The sequence below is a fragment of the Cervus elaphus genome, chromosome 14, assembly GCF_910594005.1.
Source record: "Cervus elaphus chromosome 14, mCerEla1.1, whole genome shotgun sequence".
Classification (NCBI taxonomy): Eukaryota; Metazoa; Chordata; class Mammalia; order Artiodactyla; family Cervidae; genus Cervus; species Cervus elaphus.
The window spans coordinates 56,647,222-56,671,238 of record NC_057828.1 but is presented as its reverse complement, the minus strand read 5'-3'; the positions used below and the strand labels follow the sequence as shown (position 1 = coordinate 56,671,238).

General features: G+C 41.6%; 1 protein-coding gene across 4 annotated transcripts in view; it reads left to right on the top strand.

Moving 5' to 3' along the window:
* Positions 1 to 24,017, top strand: part of AADACL3 (arylacetamide deacetylase like 3) — a 114,632-nt gene extending 90,615 nt beyond the window's left edge. For all 4 annotated transcript variants that reach the window (XM_043923432.1, XM_043923431.1, XM_043923433.1 and 1 more), the window contains 4 exons: positions 14,745 to 14,878; positions 17,707 to 17,923; positions 19,650 to 19,713; positions 20,673 to 24,017. In XM_043923432.1, the coding sequence (XP_043779367.1) occupies positions 14,745 to 14,878; positions 17,707 to 17,923; positions 19,650 to 19,713; positions 20,673 to 21,447 (1,190 nt within the window). In that variant the 3' untranslated portion in view covers positions 21,448 to 24,017. The remainder of the gene's footprint in view (positions 1 to 14,744; positions 14,879 to 17,706; positions 17,924 to 19,649; positions 19,714 to 20,672) is intronic.

Below are 24,017 nucleotides of genomic sequence, written 5' to 3'. Positions count from 1 at the left end.
CTAATGAGATGGATGAAACTGGAGCCCATTATACAGAGTGAAGTAAGCCAGAAAGATAAAGACCATTACAGTATACTAACACATATATATGGAATTTAGAAAGATGGTAATGATAACCCTATATGCAAAACAGAAAAAGAGACACAGATGTACAGAACAGACTTTTGGACTCTGTGGGAGAAGGCGAGGGTGGGATGTTTTGAGAGAACAGCATCGAAACATGTATATTATCTATGGTGAAACAGATCACCAGCCCAGGTGGGATGCATGAGACAAGTGCTCGGGCCTGGTGCACTGGGAAGACCCAGAGGGATCGGGTAGAGAGGGAGGTGGGAGGGGGGATCAGGATGGGGAATACGTGTAAATCTATGGCTGATTCATGTCAATGTATGACAAAACCCACTACAATATTGTAAAGTAATTAGCCTCCAACTAATAAAAATAAATGAAGAAAAAAAAAAAAAACAGAATGTACCAGAGACAGTTAAAGAAGGATATTTTCTTTGGCTAGATTTCATACATCTCTTTGGGTTACATTCTGGTTATGCTGGCATTGTTACTACACCTCTAAAGAGAAGAAAGTGACTTAGTGTTCTAATTACTTAGAACTGTCTTATTAGCTCAAAGATAAGGTGATATTAAAATATTAAAAATGGAAATTTTCTTATAATCATAGATATGATATACATTTTTATTACCCTGTCATTGGCAGATGGGCATCCAAAGAGAAATGTGTGTGTCTTTGAAAGACTCAGTAATTTCTGGAAGAGTAGACACACAATGTGTTTCCAAGGACATGGAGAAGGAAGAGTTGAAAATGTGATGAAATGATGTTAACTACTTTTCCTTATTTCAGAAATCTTGGTCAGTGTGCATAATAAACTGCCATTTATAAAAAGAAGAAATACATGATGCATTTACTCACATATGCATGTAACACATAGGAAACTATCAAGAGAGGTTGCCTCTGGTCAGGGAAACTGGTGACTGGAGGAATAAATAGGTAAGGGGAAGAGGTTTATTTATATGTATATATTAGTGATTCTCAAACTTTTTAGTTTGAGGACTCCTTTAATATTTTGAAATTACTGAAGTTACCAAAGAGTTTTTGTTTATTTGAGCAATACATTTATTGAAGAGATTATCCTTCCCCCAGTATATTCTTGGTTCCATTGTTGTATTAGTTGGCTATATATGGGTGAGTTTATATTTGGGGTCTCTAAATGGAACCCAGTTCAGTTCCATTCAGTTCCATTGCTCAGTGTGATCTGCTTTTATGCCCGTATCATACTGTTTTACCAACTGAGCTATTAGGGAACACAGGGACAGGGGCCGAGAGGAGCTACTTCATGTTCAAGGTCAGGAGGGGTGGCCGTGAGAGATACCCATCGTCCAAGGTAAAGAGCAGCGGTTGTGCTTTGCTGGAGCAGCTGTGAAGAGATACCCCATGTCCAAGGTAAGAGAAACCCAAGTAAGATGGTAGGTGTTGCGAGACGGCATCAGAGGGCAGACACACTAAAACCATAATCACAGAAAACTAGCCAATCTGATCACCGGACCACAGTCTTGTCTAACTCAATGAAACTAAGCCATGCTGTGTGGGGCCACCCAAGATGGTCAGGTCATGGTGGAGAGTTCTGACAAAATGTGGTCCACTGGAGAAGGGAATGGCAAACCACTTCAGTATTCTTGCCTTGAGAACCCCATGAACAGTATGAGAAGGCAAAATGATAGGATACTGAAAGAGGAACTCCCCAGGTCGGTAGGTGCCCAATATGCTACTGGAGATTAGTGGAGAAATAACTCCAGAAAGAATGAAGGGACGGAGCCAAAGCAAAAACAATACCCAGTTGTGGACGGGACTGGTGATAGAAGCAAGGTCCAATGCTGTAAAGAGCAATATTGCATAGGAACCTGGAATGTTAGGTCCATGAATCAAGGCAAATTGGAAGTGGTCAAACAGGAGATGGCAAGAGTGAATGTCAACATTCTAGGAATCAGCGAACTAAAATGGACTGCAATGGGTGAATTTAACTCAGATGATCATTATATCTACTACTGTGGGCAGGAATCCCTTAGAAGAAATGGAGTAGCCATCATTGTCAACAGAAGAGTCTGAAATGCAGTACTTGGATGCAATCTCAAAAATGACAGAATGATCTCTGTTTGTTTCCAAGGCAAACCATTCAATATCACGGTAATTCAAGCCTATGCCCCAACAGGTGACGCTGAAGAAGCTGAAGTTGAACAGTTCTATCAAGACCTACAAGACCTTTTAGAACTAACACCCCCAAAATATGTCCTTTTCATGATAGGGAACTGGAATGCAAAAGTAGGAAGTCAAGAAACACCTGGAGTAACAGGCAAATTTGGCCTTGGAATACAGAATGAAGCAGGGCAAAGGCTAATAGAGTTTTGCCAAGAGAACACACTGGTCATAGCAAACACCCTCTTCCAACAACACAAGAGAAGACTCTACACATGGACATCACCAGATGGTCAACACCGAAATCAGATTGATTATATTCTTTGCAGCCAAAGATGGAGAAGCTCTATACAGTCAGCAAAAAACAAGAATGGGAACTGACTCTGGCTCAGATAATGAACCCCTTATTGCCAAATTCAGACTTAAACTGAAGAAAGTAGGGATAACCACTAGACCATTCAGGTATGACCTAAATCAAATCCCTTATGACTATACAGTGGATGTGAGAAATAAATTTAAGGGACTAGATCTGATAGACAGAGTGCCTGATGAACTATGGACGGAGGTTCGTGACATTGTACAGGAGACAGGGATCAAGACCATCCCCATGGAAAAGAAATGCATAAAGGCAAAATGGTTGTCTGAGGAGGCCTTACAAATACCTGTGAAATGAAGAGAAGCGAAAAGCAAAGGAGAAAAGGAAAGATATTCCCATTTGAATGCAGAGTTCCAAAGAATAGCCAGGAGAGATAAGAAAGCCTTCCTCAGTGATCAATGCAAAGAAATAGAGGAAAACAACAGAATGGGAAAGACTAGAGATCTCTTCAAGAAAATTAGAGATACCAGGGGGACATTTCAGGCAAAGATGGGTTCGATAAAGCACAGAAATGGTATGGACCTAACAGAAGCAGAAGATATTAAGAAGAGGTGGCAAGAATACACAGAAGAACTGTACAAAAAAGGTCTTAATGACCCAGATAACCATGATGGTGTGATCACTCACCTAGAGCCAGACATCCTGGAGTGCAAGGTCAAGTGGGCCTTAGGAAGCATCACTACAAACAAAGCTAGTGGAGGTGATGGAATTCCAGCTGAGCTATTTCAAATCCTAAAAGAGGATGCTGTTAAAGTGCTGCACTCAATACGCCAGCAAGTTTGAAAAGCTCAACAGTGGCCACAGGACTGGAAAATGTCCATTTTCATTCCCAAAGAAGGGCAATGCCAAAGACTGTTCAAACTGTTGGACAATTGTGCTCATTTCATATGCTAGTAAGGTAATGCTCAAAATCCTTCAACCTAGGCTTCAACAGTACGTGAAGTGAGAACTTCCACATGTATAAGCTGGATTTAGAAAAGTCAGAGGAACCAGAGATCAAATTGCCAACATCTGCAAACTTGTATGCAGGTCAAAAAGCAACAGTTAGAGCCAGACATGTAACAATGGACTGGTTCAAAATTGGGAAAGAGTCCATCTGGCTACATAGTGTCACCCTGTTTATTTACCTTCTATGCAGAGTACATCATAGGAAATGCCAGTCTGGATGAATCAGAAGCTAGAATCAAGATTGCTGGGAGAAATATCAACAACCTCAGATACTCAGATGACACCACTGTAATGACAGAAAGTAAAGAGGAACTAAAGAACCTCTTAATGAGGATGAAAAGAGGAAAGGGAAAAATCTGGTTTAAAATTCAGCATTCAAAAACTTAAGATCATGGCATCTTGTCCCATCATTTCATGCAAATAGAAGGGGAAAAAGTAGAAACAGTGACAGATTTTATTTTGGGGGGCTCCAAAATCACTTCAGATGGTGACTGCAAACATGAAATTAAAAGACGCTTGCTTTTTGAAAGAAAAGCTATGACAAACCTAGACAAGATATTAAAAATAAAAAGACATCACTTTGCCAACAAAGGTTTGTATAGTCAAAGCTATGGTTTTTCCAGTAGTCATGTACAGTCATGTACATGTGTGAGTTGGACCATAAAGAAGGCTGAGTGTTGAAGAATTGATCCTTTTGAATTGTAGTGCAGGAGAAGACTCTTGAGAGTCCTTTGGACAGCAGGGAGATCAAACTAGCAATACTAAAAGAAAATCAACCCTGAATGTCCATTGGAAGGACTGATGCTGAAGCTGAAGCTCCAATACTTTGGTCACCTGAGGTGAAGAGCTGACCCATTGGAAAAGACCCTGATGCTGAGAAATATTGAGGGCAGGAGGAGAAGCAGGCAACAGAGAATGAACAGAGAATGAGATGGTTGGATGGCATCACCAATTTAATGGACATGAGTTTGAACAAACTCCAGGAGTCAGTAAAGGATGGGCAAGCCTGGTGTGCTGCTGTCCATGGGATTGTAAAGAGTCGGACATGACTTAGAGACTGAACAACAACAATAGCAATTATTTAATATTAATAATAAGTGACATAAAATGAAAATTATGTGACCATAAATATCAATATAAATGCATTAATGATTATTTTTGAGTTTATTGAGTTAGTTTTGAATAATTATGAACATTTTTGATCAACAAGGTGGGTTGATTTTTGAGGATTTCCATATTTTTCTCCAAATTGGGTCTATTTATTTTTTATATTTTTATTTTTCTGATTTTTGAGTGCTAGTGTTATTTCCCTATCCTTAAACAATCATGTGAATGGGAACCTGTCTGTAGATTTGGAGCAAATATCATTGGAGAAACGGTGTCTAGAATTTGTATATCACTGATGATATTTATTTGGGGAATGATTTCAGGACTGCAGGTGATGATGGCATTTTAAAAATCATTTTAAAAATTAGATTTATTTTTTATTCAGGTAATACTGATTTATGTAACATTATATGTTTCATATATTCCACATTAATATTTCTACCTCTGTATACAGTATAGCACTATTATATTTCTGCTTCTGTATACAGTATAATTTCCATCTATCACCATGTAGTTGACTTCTTTACCCATTTCACCCTCCACATCCTCCCGTTACCTCTGGTAACCACTACTCTAATCTCTATATTTATGCGTTTCTTTTTATTTGGGTTGGTTTGTCCATTTATTTTTATTTATTCATTTTTATATAATATTATACATATGAGTGACATTATATGTCTTTGTGCATCAGATTTATTTCACTTAGCATAATGCTCTCAAGGTCCATTCATGTTGTTGCAAATGGTAAGCTTTCATTGTTTTTATGGCTGAGCAGTATTCCATTGTGTGTGTGTTTATATATATGACTTCATACACACATATATATGTATACACACACACAACAAACTACTACTCAGTCATAAAAACAGTGATATCTTGCAGTTTTTCTCAGGTGACACTAGTGGTAAAGAATCTGTTTGCCAGTGTCTGCAATGCAGGAGACATGGGTTCGATTCCTGGGTTGGAAAGATCTCCAGGAGTAGGAAATGGTAACCCACTCCAGTATTCTTGCCTGGAAAATTCCATGGACAGAGGACTGGCGGGCTACAGTCCATTGGGCCGCAAAGAGTAGGACACAACTAAATGATTGTGGACACACCAACATCCACATGTGGATACTCATGTGGATACATGAGGAGATACACATACGCTTCTTCATCTGTTCATTCACTGGGAACTTCAGTTATTTTCATATCTCAGCAATCATACCTAATGTGATGAACATAAGGGTGCATGCATGTATCTTTTCAAATTGGTGTTTTCATGCTGTGTGCTAAGTTGCTTCAGTGTGTCTGACTCTTTGCAATCCTATGGAGCATAGCCCACCAGACCCCTCGGTCCATGAGATTCTTCAGGTAAGAATACTGAGTGGGTTGCCATGCCTTCTTCTAGGGGAATCGTCCCAACCCAGAAATTGAACCTGTGTCTATTATGTTTTTTGCATTGGCAGGCAGTTTCTTTACCATTAGTGTTTTCATACTCTTGGATAAATACCTTGTTTGGGGGGTAACTGGATCATATGGTAGTTCTATTCTTAATTTTTTGAGGAACCTCCACACTGTTTCCCATAGTGGCTGCATCAATTTACATTCCTATCAACAGTGTACAAGGGTTCCCTTATCTTCACATCATCACCGACACTTGTTATATCTTGTCTTTTTGATAATAGCCATTCTAATATGGGTGAGTTGGTATCTTACTGTGGTTTTGATTTGTGTTTCTCTGATAGCTAGTGATGTTAAATGTCTTTTCATGTGCTTGTTGGTCAACTGTATGTCTTCTTTGGAAAAAATGCCTTTTCAGGTCCTCAGCCCTTTGGATAATGTTTGCTCTTTAGTTGTTGAGTTGTATGAGTTCTTTATGTATTTTGGATATTAATCCCTTATTAGATATATAGCTTGTGAATATCTTCTTCTGTTTGGTAGGTTATCTTTTCAATTTGTTGTACAGAAGCTTTTTAGTTTAGAGTAGCCCCATTTGTTTAATTTTACTTTGGTTTCCCTTGCTTGAGGAGACGTATTTAGAAAGATATTGCTAAGACTTACATCAAAGAGCATGCAGCCTATATGTTCTTCTAGGAGTTTTGTAGTTTCGGTTCTTACATTCAAGCCTTTAATCCGTTTTGAGTTGATTTCTGTGTATGGTGTGAGGTAGTGATCTAGTTTCTTTCTTTTTTTCTTTTTTGCCTGTGGCTGTCCAGTTTTCTCAAAACTATTTATTGAAGAGACTGTCTTTTCTCCGCTGTATATTCTTTGCTTCTTTGGATGATGGCATTTTTGAGGAAGTGCAGAACTATGTTGTAACTCTGTGATAGTTCAATAAAATACTTCTACTTTCTACGTTTCCTTTTCCCTTCCCTCTCTGCCTCTATCTCTCCTTTTTCCCTTCCTTTCTTGTCAAGACTCAAATGTCTCATGTTTGAAACACATGTTTTCCTTTGGAAATTCTTTAGTAGTAGCACAAAATGCCATTTATACATAATAGAACCTAGGGTGCTGCCTGGCATTTATTAGGTCTCAATATTTGCTTATTGAACTGAACAAATTGCCCAGATTACATTTAATTTGTTATAGCTCTGAAGTTTGTTCTCTAGTTGTCATATGAAGAAGGAAGACTCTTCTCACCTATTCTCTAATATACAATTGTATTTAATGTTGTATTGTTTCCTTTTTGTAAATTATGATTGTGTTTTAGAATAGTCTGTTTTCACTCTACTTTTATTCTTTCATATTACAGTATAATCATTTTTGTAGTTCTTTTAGATATAATTTTAAAAGTGTGCATCATAGTTCCTATCCTTTTAATTATTTATTTGTTGCTGTATACTTGTTGTTTTTCAATATTTTAATGCTATAAAAGTGCTACAGTGATTTTCTTGATATATAAGGCAATTTTCTTTAGTATTTTGCAATATTTCCTTAATATATTTTTTAATATGTGTAATTACTTGGCCAAAGGACCCAGAACATATTTATTAGGTTGATGAAAAAGTAATTGTGGCTTTGAACCATGAATTTTAAATCATTATAACTAAACTCACATCTTTATTAATCAAAATAGGAACCATTACAACCAACAGATTTTTGCCAACAAGAAATAAGTTTATATATTCCTGTAGCATGAAAATCCATGCTTCGGGATTCAACAAACTCTTGAAAAACATGTTCTGCATCCTGCTGGTTGTAATGTATTTTCACTGCAAGAAGTTGTCAAGATGCTTGAAGAAATGGTAGTCAGTTGGCAAAAGGTTGAGTGAATATGACAGATGAGGCAAAACTTCTTAGCTCAATTTATTTAACTTTTGAAGCATTTGTTGTGCGATGTGCAGTTGGGTGTTGTCATAGAGAATTGTGCCCTTTCTGTTGACCAATGCCAGCTGCAGGCATTGCAGTTTTCAGTTCATCTCATTGATTTGCTGAGCAACTTCTCAGATGCAATGGTTTCACCTGGATTCCAAAAGCGGTAGTGGATCAGATGGGCAGCAGACCACCAAGCAGTGACCATGATCTTTTTTTGGTATAAGTCTGGTTTTGGCAAATGCCTTGGAGCTTCTTCTTGGCACAACCCCACTGAACTTGGTCATCACCAGTCGTCATATAAAATCCAGTTTTCATCACACGTCACAATTTGATCAAGAAATGGTTTGTTGATATTGCGTAGAATAAAATAAGATGAACTTCAAAATGACAGTTTGTTTGACTTTCGGTCAGATCACGAGGCACCCAGTTATCGAGCTTTTTCACCTTTTCAATTTGCTTCAAATGCTAAATGACCATGGATGGTTGACATTGAGTTCTTCAGCAGCTTCTCCTGTAGTTCTAAGAGGATCAGCTTCAGTGATCCTCTCAACTGGTTGTTTTCAACTTCCAATGACCGGTCACCACGCTCCTCTTCTTCAAGGCCCTTGTCTCCTTTGCAAAACTTTTTGAACCACCGCTGCATTCTGTGTTCATTAGCAGTTCTTGGGTCAAATGCATTGTTGATGTTGTGAGTTGTCTCTGCGGCTTTATAGCTCATTTTGAACTTGAATAAAAAAATTACTGGAATTTGCTTTTTATCTAACATCTTTTCTATAGTCTCAAATAAATTTAAAATAAATAGCAAGTAATAAGTCATTAACAAAAAAACATAAAACAAGAAGTGTGCATTAAAAAGATGTATAACATAACCCACATTTATTTAAGAATATATTCCAATAGCAAATTGCAAATTTCAACACTGCAAAATCGCAAGTACTTTTGCACCAACCTAATAGTTACTACTAACATTCAAGGTATAAAGCATTTTTAAGTCTTGTGATACATATAGAATTGTGTTCTGAAAGGTTAACAGCTTTATGTACATATTCTTGCTTCCTTACCTTTGCGAGGATTGGATATTCCCATTAAAGTATTTTGGTATGAAAAAATATATATCAATATTTAACATGCATTTTTTTTTTTTAATTTTTACAACGTTCTGTTGGTTTCTGCCATCGAACAACATGCATCAGCCATAATTATACATATATCACCCCCCTCCTGAGCCTCTGTCCCCTCCCCACACCCTACCCTCTTGGCCATCACAGAGCGCCAGATTGGGCTCCCTTTGTTATATAGCAACTTCTCATCAGCTATCCATTTTACACAAGATAGTCTATGTGTGTGGATGCTACTTTCTCCATTCATCCCACTCTTTCCCTCCCCCACTGTGTCCACTAGTCCATTCTCTACAGCTGTGTCTCCATTCCTTCCTTGCAGATAGGTTCATCAATATAATTTTTCTAGATTCCATATATATGCATTAACATACTATATTTGTTTTTCTATTTCTGACTTACTTCACTCTGTATAGTAGGCTCTAGGTTCATCCACCTCACTAGAATTGACTCAAATCCATTCTTTTTTATGACTGAGTAATATTCCATTGTATATATGTACTACATATACATTTTTAAAGATATTGGTGAGGCTGAATTTTTAAAATGTATTTTGTTAATCATTTAAATTTTAAACCACAAATGATGCATTTTTCTAAAACCTGCTTCAAACATCTTAAATACTGTGTTTTTCCCAAACACATTTATACTGCTCAACCACTTTCTTTTCTGTCATCAGCCATCTTTCCCAATCTCATCAGTGATGGTTCATATTTCATCATCTCTATCCTAGCTCAACCTTCTCTCAACAGATGATTTTGCCTCCTAAACACCAAAGCAACAGAGGTCATTAACTGAAACTTTGACTTCCCTTTCCTCTGCCTCCAAATGCCTGTTATGTAACAGTGGACAGCAATCAGGAAATGCATAAGTCTGTAGGAGTAGAATCCCATGGGTTGTCAAAGGGAAAAGCCCAGCTGAGAAATCTGGACGTGATCCTTTGGTGGTGATGAAGGCCCAAAACAATATTATCTGGGAGAGAGAGGGAAAGTTAGTCATTACCACCATGCAAAATGTAATGGTTCCTTCCCTTTAGCAAAGTCAGCATTGAGTTAGCATTTAAGGCAGGAAATGCCACACCACTGTATCCACAATACTGTAGCAATGCAATCAGGCATCTCAGAAGGAACCAGGCCAAGTTAGAATTTTAATATTTTCTTAAAATCCCTTACAACTTTGCCTTTGCATTTCCTATTTTTCAGTCTTCTGTTCATTCACTCAACCACTGTTTATTGAGACACTTTACATGATTTTAAGAGAGTCAAAAGCACCTGTTTTCATGAAACTTACAGTATTCATGAAGTAAATGAGATAAATCATGGCATGATTAAAGGTGATATTTGCTAGGCAGTAAAAAGAGAATGAGGAGTTCTGGAGCAGAGGGAAATTGATGGAATTACAAATAGGAAGTTAAGGAAGATCTATCTGATCATAAATTCTGAAAGAAATGAGAGTGCTAGCCATGCAGATATCTGTGAGATGAACCTAATGAACAGAGGGAAGAGCAAGTACAAAGGCTCTATGGCAGGAAGCAGCCCGATGCTTTCAAGGAGCAACGTGGAGTCCAGTGTGATTGGCAGAGTGACTGAGGAGATAAATAGGATGAAAAGAGGTCAGGGGGGTAACTGAAACTGTTCATGGTAGTTTTCTCAGCCACTGTGATTAGTTTGGCTTTTCTTATATATATATGGCTTCATATATATATATGGCTTTTCTTATATATATATATATATATATATATATATATATATATATAAGGGTGAGGAGGGAAGTCACTGGATAATTCTGAGGAGGCATCAGTTCAGTTCAGTCACTCAGTCATGTCCGACTCTTTGTGACCCCATGGACTGCAGCACGCCAGGCGTCCCTGCCCATCGCCAACTCCCAGAGTTTATTCAAACTCATGTCCATTGAGTCAGTGATGCCATCCAAAAATCTCATCCTCTGTTGTCCCCTTCTCCTCCCGCCTTCAATCTTTTCCAGCATCAGGGTCTTTTCAAATGAGTCAGCTCTTTGCATCAGGTGGCCAAAGTATTGGAGTTTCAGCTTCAGCGTCAGTCCTTCCAATGAATATTCAGGACTGATTTCCTTTAGGATTGACTGGTTGGATCTCCTTGCAGTCCAAGGGACTCTCAAGAGTCTTCTCCAACACCACAGTTAAAAAGCATCAGTTCTTTGGTGCTCGGCTTTCTTTATAGTCCAGATCTCACATCCAAACATGGCTACTGGAAAAACCATAGCTTTGACTAGACAGACCTTTGTTGGCAAAGTAATGTCTCTGCTTTTTAATGTGCTGTCTAGGTTGGTCATAACTTTTTTTCCAGGGAGCAAGTGTCTTTTAATTTCATAGATGAGACATAGCAAGTGAATATGTAGAAATATACAGTATGTCAGATGTTGAAAATTGCTTGGAGAAAGATAGAAACAAGAGAAAAGAAATGGTGATGCACAAGGACAAAGGAGAGAGGACCGAAATGAATAAAATTAGAAGTGAGAGGAGAAGTTACAACCAATATCACAGAAATGCGAACAATCATAAGAAAATACTGAGAACAATTATATGACAACAAATTGGGCCATTTAGAAGAAACATATCATCTTCCAAGACTGAATCAGGAAAAACAGAAAAATCTGAGTAGACCAGATTTTTATTATTTATTACTACTCATTATTCCTTATTTATTATTTATTACCACTCATTAATAGTAATGAAACTGAATGAGTAATTTAAAAACTATCAATAAGCTGAAGTCAAAGACCAAAAAGCTTCACTGGTGAACTTGACCAATATTTAAAGAGTTAACATCAAGGGAATGAATGCTTCCAAACTCATTCTATGAGGCCAGCATTACCCAGATACCAAAACCAAAGTTACACACAAAAATTTATAGGCCATTATCCCTGATGAGCATAGATGCAAACTGCTCAACAAAATGTTAGCAAATCAAATTTAACAATGCACTGAAAGAATTATGCATTAGGATCAAGTAGGATTTATTCCAGGGATACGAGGATGGTTCAGTACTTGCAAATCAGTCAGTGTGACACACCACATAACATTAATAAAAATCACATGATCATGTCAATAGATATAGAAAAAATATTTGACAAAATTCATCATTCATTCATGATAAAAACTCTCTACAAAGTTGGTGTAATGGGAACTTACCTTAACATAATAAAGCCTATTTATAACAAAGCTAACATCATGCTCAACAGTGAAAAATTAAAGCATTTTCTCTAAGATCACATTTTTTAGTAGCATATGGTTTAGTCTCCACATGTTTGCAATTTCCCCATTTTCTTCCTGTATTTGATTTCCAGTTTTATACTATTGTGTTCAGAAAAATACTTAACGTAATTTCTATTATCTTAAATTTGTTGAGTCTTGGTTTTTTCCCCCTGGTATGTGATCTGTTCTAGAAAATGTTCTATATGCACTTGAAAAGAATGTGTGTTCTCCTGTTTTTGGTTGGAATGTCCTGTAGACATTCATTTCAACTTCCAATTTATGTGTCACCGCTTCCTTATTGATCTTCTGTCTGGGTGCTTTGTCTGTTGATGTAAGTTGGCTGTTAAAGTCCCCTAATTTTATAATATTATTATCAGTTTCTTCCTTTATGTCTGTAAATATTTACCTAGTTATTTGCTATATTAGGTGCATATATGTTAATGAATGATATTCCTCCTTTTGTATTGATCCCTTTATCATTATATAATGCCCTATTTTGTCTTTTGTTATAGACCTTGTCTCAGCCTTGCTCTCTGAAATCTATTGAGTGTTACCACACCCAGGAGAAGGGGATGAGAGAGAATGAGATGGTTGGATGGCATCACTGACTCAATGGACATGAATTTGAGCAAACCCTGGGAAATGGTGAAGGACAGGGAAGCCTGGAGTGCTGCAGTTCTTGCGGTCACAAAGAGTGGGACACGACTTAGCAATTGAACAACAAAACACCCAGGCTCAGGCTAGGTGCTTACAGACACAGTGCCTTTGTTGCACCCAACAGCTCCATGGGGGTGCTATTATTATCCTTCCCATTTTACAGATTTGGAAATGGGGGGTCAGAGAGTATAACTTGCTCATTATCAGAATGCTGGCATTCAGCAGGATACAAATCCAAGTCTTACTAACTCAGGGTTTTTCAACCTCAACACTACTGATACATTGGACCAGAATATTCCTTGTTCTGGGGACCATTCTGTGCACTGTACAATGTTTCCCAACATCTCTGGGGTCCACCCACAAGATGCCAGTGCCAGTTCCCACCCCATGGAGTGGCGAAAACCAAAAATGTCTCTAGACATGACCAGATGTGTCCAGGGGGCGGGGTAAAATCCCCTTGTTTAAAAACAACTGCCCTGACATGAGGGTGGGGGAGGTGGGAGACATGGCAGACATCATCATTATTACAGAGGATGAGGGACTGTGTTGTTAGGGAAGATTCTGAATGCTGATATCAATCTCTGACCCAGTCTGGAAAGACAGATGAGTTCAGTTTTTTCTTCTCTGCTTTATGATGAAAAGGACAAAGCCTGTTCATTCATTCTTTCATTCAGTAGACGTTGCTGAGCTCCCACTAAGTACCAAACCTTGATCTAGCCTTTGAGGAGAAAGCAAGGAACAAGACAAAAATTCCTGTCCTCACAGAGGTTACATTCAAGGTAATATGTGAACAAGTGAAGCATGTGGTATCCCAGACAATGATAAAGGCCATAGCAACAGAGCATGCAGGTGGGCCAGGGTGGGTATAGGAACACTGGTGGGGACTTACAGTGTTAAATAAGGTGGCCAGGGTTGGCCTCACTCAGAAGGTGACATTTGAGCAGAGACTCACAGTAGGGGAGCAATTGAGGCCAGGTGAAGTATCAGGGAAGAATGTTGCACAGGGAACAGTAAGTGCCAATGCCCTGGGGCCTCTGGCAGGTTGAGGATTAGTAAGTGCAACCAGAGTGGAATTAGGAGGTGGTGATGAGGTCAGAGTCTTGTTGGAAGGAAGAGTGTGGGTGGTGTCCACAGTCACTTTGTTATTGTTCAGCCTCTAAGTTGCATCCGACTCTGCAGCCTCATGGACTACAGCATGTTAGGCTCTGCTGTTCTTCACTATCTCTCAGAGTTTGCTCAAACTCATGTCCATTGAGTCAGTGATGCCATCCAACTGTCTCATCCTCTGCTGCCCTCTTCTCTTTTTGCCTTCAGTCTTTCCAAGCATCAGGGTCTTTTCCAATGCGTTGGCTCTTCATATCAGGCGGCCAAAGTATTGGATCTTCAGCTTCAGCATCAGTTCTTCCAATGAATCTTCAGAGCTGATTTCCTTTAAGACTGACTGGTTTGATCTCCTTGCAGTCACTTAGCCAAGGCCATTTCTAGTAGCAGTGCTAGATGCAAGCTTGGACTTTGGAGCTCTCCTTTCCAGCTGGGTCAGGTTACACAAGCCGCTTCCTCCATAGTACGGGCCCTGTCCTAGAACCAGGCCCTCGCTTGAGTTTGTGACTCACCTAGCTGACCAGTGCTTGCAACACATGGGAAGGTGGGGAGTGCAGGTGGTGCAAGTATAAGTGGAGCAAGCCTGCCAGCTCCCAGCTGTGTCAGATGGTCCTGTCCTGAGCACAGTCTCCTCTTGGCCTCTCCCGTAGTGGAAACAGCAGGATGTTGATTTCGTTCCTCCTCCTGCTCCTTGCTACAGTTTGCGTGGCCTTCGTGGGTGTTGGACTATGGGTTTTTGGCAACCACTTCCTCACCACAGACATCCCTGCTGCCATCAGCCATCCAATGAGACTGCGGGTCCTCAACGGCTTCTTCCAGCTTTTGATAACATGGGTGAGTTTTGTGTTTTGTTTGTCCCCTCCTCCAGAAAATAATATCCCTGTGTCAGGAAGATCCCATGGAGAAGGAAATGGCAACCCACTTCAGTGCTCTTGCCTGGAAAATCCCATGGACGGAGGAGCCTGGCAGACCTTTGCAGTCCATGGGGTTGCAAAGAGTTGGACATGACTGAGCAAGTTCACTTTCTTTCCAGAGAATTAAGAGCGGGATTAGGAAAACAACGGGCTGCCCTGGTGATTTAGACAGTAAAGAATCCGCCTGCCAGTGCAGGAGACCCAGGTTCGATCCTTGGGTCGGGAAGCTCCCCTGGAGAAGGGAATGGCTACCCATTCCAGTATTCTTGCCTGGAGAATCCCATGGACAGAAGAGCCTGGCGGGCTACATTCATGGGGTCGCAAAGAGTCAGACATGACTGAGCAACCAACACTAACTAACTAGAAGAAGGACATACCAGTACTTTCAGTTAAATTAACAGTCACATCATGGCTGTGGAGGCTGACAGTGTATTACCAAACCTGAAGATTTTCTATTGGATAACATGATTCTTAACCTCTTCCTGATGTTTTTCAAGCTGGCCTCAGCTAAGAGCCACAACATTGATTCACTTAGTCAAAATGATTAAGCCAAAAATGATTCACTTCCTCAGATAACAGAGAAATTCCACCCCACCTCCTGTCTTATTTTCTCCATGGAATCCACCATTCTGTGGAGTGGTGAAGACAGGGATAATTGTTCTGAACTTGGGGCCTGTGTTGACTACCTGCTACCTAGAACCAGCCAACCACAAAATAAAAAGATGCAGCAGGTGAGTAAATGAGTAGAGATGAGTGCAACTCCAGAACGTGACTTTTTAGAAAAATATTTTGTTGCTTTTGAGAGATGGAAAACTCTTTCTGTAATATAGTCAGATTCTGCTCCTTGTTGCTGGTTTGTATAATTTAATCAAATACTTGTAAGTAGATCATGGCAAGGATTGTGTAAATATTGCCAATTAGGATTTGCTATGATTTTCCAAAGGGCTGATGGAGATTGGATACAGAAGATACATTTATGTCTCTTACTTCATGAAAAGTGATGGCAAGCACTTGTTCTCAATGTAACCTTGATGGAGGAGAACTCGGGGGCCAATTTTCTTACCTATGGGGTCAGCTTGTACGAGATGGGATGGTTCAGTACTGTGGTTTTCCTGGCCTTGACTCTCATAGTCTACACTTTGGGTTTCCAAATACAGTGACTCAATTTCCTCATCTGCAGGATCAGGGAAAGTAATAGACGCCAGCTTCATAGCACTTGGTGGGTATGTAATGAGTTAATCTACCCAGAGTGGACTTTATGTGCCCAGTACAGAGTAAACTGTCCATAAATATTAGCCTTATTGCTATTTCTTAATTTTTTTTTTTCTACAAAGTTGTGTAACTGCTATGTGTCACTCTCCCTTCCCAGCTCTGAGGATTAGTGATGGGTGAAAGAAATAAAGCCCCAGACAGAGGTGATTTGCAAGCAGTCTGAAACACTGGTGGAAGTGTGGGGTGGGGAGTCAGCAATAAATAAGCAAACTTGCTACAAATAAACCAAATGACAGAGTGGCAGGTGCTGTGAGGAGAGTAAAACAGTAGGGCTACAGTAGAGTATAGTAGGGTTTCTTAACCTGGAGTTCCTAGAACCCCCAAGGGTAACAGAATGCAAGGAGTCCATGAGTTTGGATGGGGTGGAAATTGCCCCATTTTCACTTAACCTCTAATGCAAATGGGATATTTCCTTCCATTATGCATGAAGGGAACAAATCACCACTGGGACAGCAGAACCCTCAACTCTGTCAGCAAGAGGAATCATGGATATTCTCAGAGCCTATTACAGGCATAGCAGATTGCAAACAATCACATGTGTACCTTGTTCTTTTGAAATTATGATAGTATTAGACCAGCCACTAGATCTTCTATTTAGTATGCTAATAAGGAAGTACTGAAGGTATACTATTATAGCATACATTTACTCTAATATTTTGATAGCTATATTTCAGTAAAATGTAATAATCCTATGTGTTTTATTTTATATATTCAAATGTATTCTGTGAAAAGGCCACAGACTTTGCTAAAAGCCAAAATGCCCCCTTGGTACAGAAAGGATGAGGAACCACTGGAAAGAGAGTGGCCGGCAGAGAGCCCACATTACTTATTTATATTTTTTATCATGCAAACTTACAGACATAACCCAAGGAGACAGAATAGTATAAAGAAGCCTCAGACATTCAACCCATAGCATTCATGATTATTGATTCTCAACCAATCTCACTTCATCTCTGCCCCTACATTTTCCCTCATTCCCATTTCCTTATATGTAGATCCCAGATATCATATTATTTTATCTAAAAATATTTCTGTAGGTGTCTCTAAAAAACAAGACCTCCCTCTGCCTCACCATCCCTTTAAAAAAACATAACCACTATGCAATTATCACTCATAAAAATAGCAGTAGGATGCTTAGGATGGCCATGATGACTAGAATGGTCCAGAAAGGCCTCCCTGGGAAGAGACCACACATGCAGGCTGAGGTGGGAGCCTTTCCAGGGTCCCTTGAGGGGTGGCCAGAGCCTGGTTTGTGGGGCTGGGTTTCGGAGGAGAGAGGATTGAGAAGTGCTGGTACTGGAGCAGTGAGGGTCTCGGTGAGGATGGATTTTCTGCAGGTAATGGAGGCACAGCGGGGGACTTGCAGGCTTGTGGCCCAGTCTGCAGCCACTTTGCAGAGGGTACTGCGGTGATAGAGCCCTGGCACAGCACACTCTGAAACCCTGCTCATCCCAGTTCCTTTTCTGTCACCAACAGGGGATGATTTTTGAGAAACTGAGAATCTGCTCTATGCCCCAGTTTGTCCGTTTCGTTCATGATCTGCTGCCACTAAGGAAGCATCCGGATGTGGTGGTCAAGGACCTCCGGTTTGGGACGATCCCCGTGAAGCTCTACCAGCCCAAGGCATCCACAAGTGGTCTCAGGCCTGGCATTGTGTTCTACCACGGCGGCGGGGGCATCCTAGGGAGCTTGAGTAAGAGTCCTTTCCTTAGATCCTTTGCCTGGAGTGTGATGTCCCAGAGCACAGCCGGGTGGACACACCTTTCAGCAGGAGGTGGCCCTCCTGTCATTTTCCCAGGGTCTCAAAGCTGCTATTATGACCAGGGGACACCAGGACAGTTACTGGGGCCCAGATCATATACATATGTATACATATCATATATATATATTAAGGGTTTCTCTGGTGGCTCAGACGGTAAAGCGTCAGCCTGCAATGCGGGAAACCCAGGTTTGATCCCTGGGTTGGGAAGATCCCCTGGAGAAGGAAATGGCAACGAACTCTAGTAACTCTTGCCTGGAAAATTTCATGGACAGAGGAGCCTGGTAGGCTACAGTCCATGGGGTCATAAAGAGTCAGACATCACTGAGCGACTTCACTCTCTCTCTCTCTCTCTCTCTCTCCCTATACACACACACACACACACACACACACAATTCACATAACATAAAATTCACCATTTTAAACTGTGCAATTCGATGGTATTTAGTACATTCAAATGTGTGACCACCACCTCTATTTAGTTGTAAATAAGGATTGAAAACAATGAGAACTCAAGTGTGTTTCACAATAGGTATTGCTTGAGACAAATTTCTGGTACAGACAGACAGGAGGACCAAAGAGTTGAGGAAAATTAATGAGGAGGGAAATGAGTGCAAAATTGGGTCAATGTTATTATATATCTTAATTTTTTCCATTGCAGAGAAATTAGGGAGAAGAACCACCTTTACATAGTACTTCTTGATCTGTGGAATGCCAGGGTCCCTTTGCTGTAGACTTTGAGAATAAGGGATTTAATACAACTGTGGTTTTGTTTTGGTTTACATAATCAATGATAGTGAGCCAATATTTATTTGTTGACATTATTAATATTAATATTTACATGGAAGATACTATGGAATCTGTGTAGATGCATAATCTTTTTTGTAAAATTTTTTTTAATTGTAGTAAAAGCCACATAATATAAAACATATTTATTGGTACAATTTGGTGGCACTAAATACATCCACATTGTTGCACAACTCTCACCATCATCCATTTCCTGAATTTTTCACCTTCTTAAACTGAATCTCTGTCCCCATTAAACACTTAGACCTCATTTCTCCGCCCACCACCCCCTGGACCCTGGCATCTACCAGTGTACTTTCTGATTCTATGAATTTGACTGTTCTATATTCTACGTACCTCATGTAAGTGGAATCAAACAGTATTTGTCTGCACCTAATATATATTGGAAGCATCTCATCTGAGTCCCCAACAGCCCTATTATTGTCATTATATCTATTTTACAGAAGAGGAAATCAAGCCTCAGGGAGGTGAAGGGACCCGCCCGGTACAACTTTAGGTCAAGCTAAAAGGAGGAAAACTTGGGATCTGAACTCAGGTCTGAATCTATAGTTTACCCACTGAACTACTGTACTCCACGGTCAGACATCTTCTCAGATGCTGTGAATGTACTGTAGAACAGATAGGGTTGCAGGTGAGTCTTAGAGAAAGCTGTTGAGACAGCTTGACAGAGGAAAGTGAGAAAGTAGAGAGACAGGCTGACTACAGCTGGAGGAGAATCTGCAAAACCTTATTAGAATCAGCCTGGCCCTTTGACCTCTGAAGTTATCCTTAAGAAGGGGCAGGTGAGGATGGCTGGCAAAAGGAGCCCACTGAACCTCCCTAGCTTGAACATTTCAAACCTTTTATTTTCTAGAAACACACCATGGCATATGCTGTAACTTGTGCAAGAAGAGTGATGCAGTGGTTCTAGCAGTTGGGTGAGTAAGGCAAGGATGCAGAGATGTTGGGATTCCAGGAGCCCCAGGGGCAATAAAGGAGTCTGTGGCAGGCAGGTGTTGAGGGATGCCAGGAGCAGAGGCTGTGAGATGACGGTGAGCAGGAGGGCAAGGAAGAGAGAGAGGAAGAGAGAAGCAGGGAGAGGCAGAGATGGAGCATTCCTCCTGCGGGTGGCCCTTAGGTATCTTTAAAAGGATGCCTTTAGAGCATTGCAGCCTCTGGAAACTGGATAGGGGGTGGTCTTTGCAAAGTACATCCGGGGCAGAGCTTCACCATCAGTGCATGTCTGGGTGGAACACTGTACTTGGAACAGAACAGCCCTGCACCTTCTACACTGAGTACTTCCCTCCACCAAATGCGCACAATGCCCTGCGCTGTAACCAGGACAACCTCCAACAGTGCCACATCATTTCCAAGTGCTCTGGAGAGGGCGGTCCACCCTGGTGAGACCCACTGAAGGAGGCAGGAAAAATGAAAAAGCCACTGTCTCTCCTAACCTATCTGGGCGAGTCACCACACGATCTGGAACCTCAACAGGGCACAGAGACACCTGGAGAGACCCTCCCTGGGTCTCCTGCCTGCTGCCTGACACATCGTCACCCAGGCCCTGGGTGGTTCCTTCTGATCAAGCTCTTCCTGCAGTTTCATTTAAATGCACATGCCAGGAAGAGATATCCACTGCCAACATCTTGGTGGGGATATAGCCAGTGAAGTAAGTAAAATTGACAGAAGTCAGTCCTCAGACATTTCTGAGCCTACATGCCTGGGCATTGAAGGCTTTGTCTGTCATCTCATTTAAGCCTTCTACTTTGACTTCACCTTCTCAAGCTTCAGAAGAAGAACTTAATAGAAGAAATATGGGCAGAAGGATGTTAGACACAGGTGTTTGGGGCCCTGTGGGAGTGGTGAGTGTAAACCATATTTGTTGATTCCTTTTCAGATACCGCATGGTGCCTAAGCATAGGTTTCCAGTGGTAGTAAAAGATTGCATGGTGGGTACAATCCACTTCTTGAAGTCCTTGAATACGTATGGGGTGGATCCAGCCCGGATCATAGTCTGTGGTGACAGTGTGGGCGGGGCCGTGGCAACGATTCTTTGTCAAAAGTTTGTGGACCGTTCTGATCTCCCCAAGATTCGTGCTCAGATCCTCATCTATTCCACTGTCCAGAGCATGGATTTCCAGTCCCCTTCCTATCAGCAGAACAAGAACATGCCACTGCTCAGCCAGAATTTGGCCTTCTATTGTTGGTGTAGTTACTTGGACATCAGCCCCTCTTGGAGAAGCGCTGCACTGAAAGGCGCCCACTTGCCTGCAGAAGTCTGGGAAAAGTACAGGAAGTGGTTGGGTGCAGAAAACATCCCAGACAGGTTTAAGAAAAGAGGTTACCTGCCTGTGTCCCGTGAGCCCCTGAATGAGGCTGCTTATCTGGAGACAAACATCATTCTGGATGTGATGAACTCACCCTTGATTGCAGATGATGAAGTAGTGTCTCGGCTCCCTGAAGCTTGCATCGTGAGCTGTGAGTATGATATACTTCGGGACGAGTCGCTGTTGTACAAGAAGAGGTTGGAGGACCTGGGGGTTAGAGTAACTTGGCACCACATGGAGGATGGTTTTCATGGCGTGTTGACCACCATTGACATGAGATTCTTTTACTTCCCCTGCTCCTCGAGGATTCTGGATGCTGTGGCTCATTTCATAAAGGGGCTGTGACCATCTTCCTTCCTGCTGCAGTTGCAAAAGTGTGGATTCTGCCATCATCTGATTCTCATTGGGGGTCCCTGTTGTTCATGTAGGTGATGCTGGGTAGGGCTGGGGAGAGTGTGGAGGTTACCATGTCATCTTACTTCAGGTTCTGGAATCCTAGAATGCATGTCTCTGATGTCTAAAAGGAGAACAGCAGAAGAGACAGGTTTAGGGGAAGGGTGGGCTCTCTGTCCATGATCCATGATCACTGTCAGTGAAAAATCGAGTTGACATTCTTCAGTGACCATTTGCAAGAGGGAATGAGCAAGTAAAGACCATTCATGGCCTCCTTGAGGGACAGTTCAGGTTGCCCAGGCTGATCCAGGCTGTGGGCAACAGGAGTGTCTACTTGTCAGGGCCTTGGAATAAGCTGGGAGCATCATGTGCAATCTCGTGGGCCTTTTCCAATCTGGCTCAGAGGGCAGGGGTCCTGATGTCCTAGTGCTGGGTGGTGGTGCAGAAACTGGTTTCATCTTCCCCCTCTGGGTACATGGTGACATTTTTCCTGCCCTTTCTCTGTCTCTGAGCTCAGAGCCTCAACTGCCTGGACTGGAAGAGTGAAGATGGATTGAGTAGGTTTTCCATGGTAGTTGACACTTAGTGGGAGATAAAGACAGACTGGAGCTCTTGGAGTCAAAGTCAGGCTTTCAGCCAAGGGCTTGTAAACAGTATTATATGTGCTCAAGGAGCAGAGTCCAGAGGGAAGCTAAGTCCCAAGCTGGAGACCTATGAAGATGAAATCTGATCAAACTCAACCATGTCCACAGTGGAAATCAAAGGAGGGCTCAAAGAACTGAAGATACGTTAGTGAGAACTATCACTACTTTAAGATACAGAACTAGCTCAAACTGGCCTAAATCAAAGAGAGAATGTATTGGCTAATGTAGCTACAAATTGCAAGGATAAATCAGGCATGGTTTGATCCAGGAACGCAAACAGTATCACCAGCTATGTTCTCTTTACTATAGTCCATGCTTGTGAACCTCACTGTCCCCTCTCTAGATTTGGCCCTGAGTACCTCCAGGCTTGTCTTTTCCCATAGTCAAGTTCATTATAATGAACTTACTTAATTCTCAGCAGTCCCAGCAGAAATCACACTGTAATTTGATGACTTTGTTGGTTTTCTGAGTGGTGTATCCAGTTGCTAAAACCAAGAATACGGAATGCTGTAAGTAACCTGCCCCAAGTCCCATGCCCTCCTTGGAGTGGAGGGTGGGGTCAACTCCATCTGGTGCTTGGATGGGCATGGGGGATGGATGAGTTCTCCCTCACGTCAACACTTACTCTACTGTAGAAGCTCAAATGAAGCCTGAGTCAAGGTCCTTGGAAGTGGTAAGAGATGTCAAGGACCACTGGGCAAGTTGACCACTTGCCACTTAGAAATAAAAATTCCTTTGAAAGGGATAGCCAAAGCTCTCAGGCTGACCCCACCTGGTCCTCAAGAGGCTCTGCTCCTGACTGGCCAGTGGCTTTTATAGGCCAAGAAGCAAAGGACCTGCACAAAGTCTACTGCACAAAGGGCCCCATGTTTGCCCTTAACTTGCATTCAGGTGAATGTTCAAGCTGACACGTGGGGCAGAGAGGAATCCCACTGGATGGCTTCTTGGTTCCTTCACAGCAGGAAGACCAGCTTTGTGGGAGACTTAGGAACAACTCACTAACAGCACATGGCTTGCTGGCCACTCAGCTGTTGGAGAGAATTATCCCCTCTGAAACAGGCCTCTGAGCTGACTGCTGGCCTTGGGCCGTATTGTGGCCTTGGTTCACCCCCAGCTCTGGAGATAGGTGGAGGGAAGTGAGCCAACCTTCTGGAAATTTGGGTGATCAGCTCTTCAATGGTGGGATGGTGAGGAGTAGGTGAGCCACAGGGAGATGGTGCCCAGTGGAGATAGTGGGTTACCCTTTCACCCACTTGCACTAGGGTATGGAAGAATGCTGGGTGGGCTTATTTCTGAGGCTGCTTCCTTCTGCAGGCTGTGGGAGAGATGAAGCCCTTTCACCCACAATGGTTGGTTTGATCTGGGGACATGATACTCCTCTCTTCTCCTTTATTCTTCCTGGCTGTCCTTCTTGCAACCTGTTCCTGAGGCTCAGGGAATGGAAAAGGGGTAGGAATGAATGTCACTGAGAGTCCGCTGCATGCTAGGCTCCATACAGGGCTGTTTAAATCTGCCACCTCATTGTGATGAAAAACAGCTATGCTGGGTTGCTGCCTAGGCATTTCACGGTATGACAGCTCTGCTCACATCCAGAGTCTGGACATTGTGATAAAGACCCGTGCTTAGGATTCCCACCACAAGTTCCTGCTTCTCCCTGGTCATCTTTTAGAATAACCATTCTAGAGTTGAGCCTGTGAAAAGTTAGTGACCTCCACCCCAACACCTTAGAAGGAATAGGTGCTTGCTTGCTGTCCTGTTCTTCGTCCCCTGCTCACTTGTGACCTGGAACAGAGGACTGCCTTCGCTGCCCCTGCTCACTGCGCACCCCCACCCCACCCCCATTTCTGGGATCTGTAAATAATAAATATTGTGACTTTA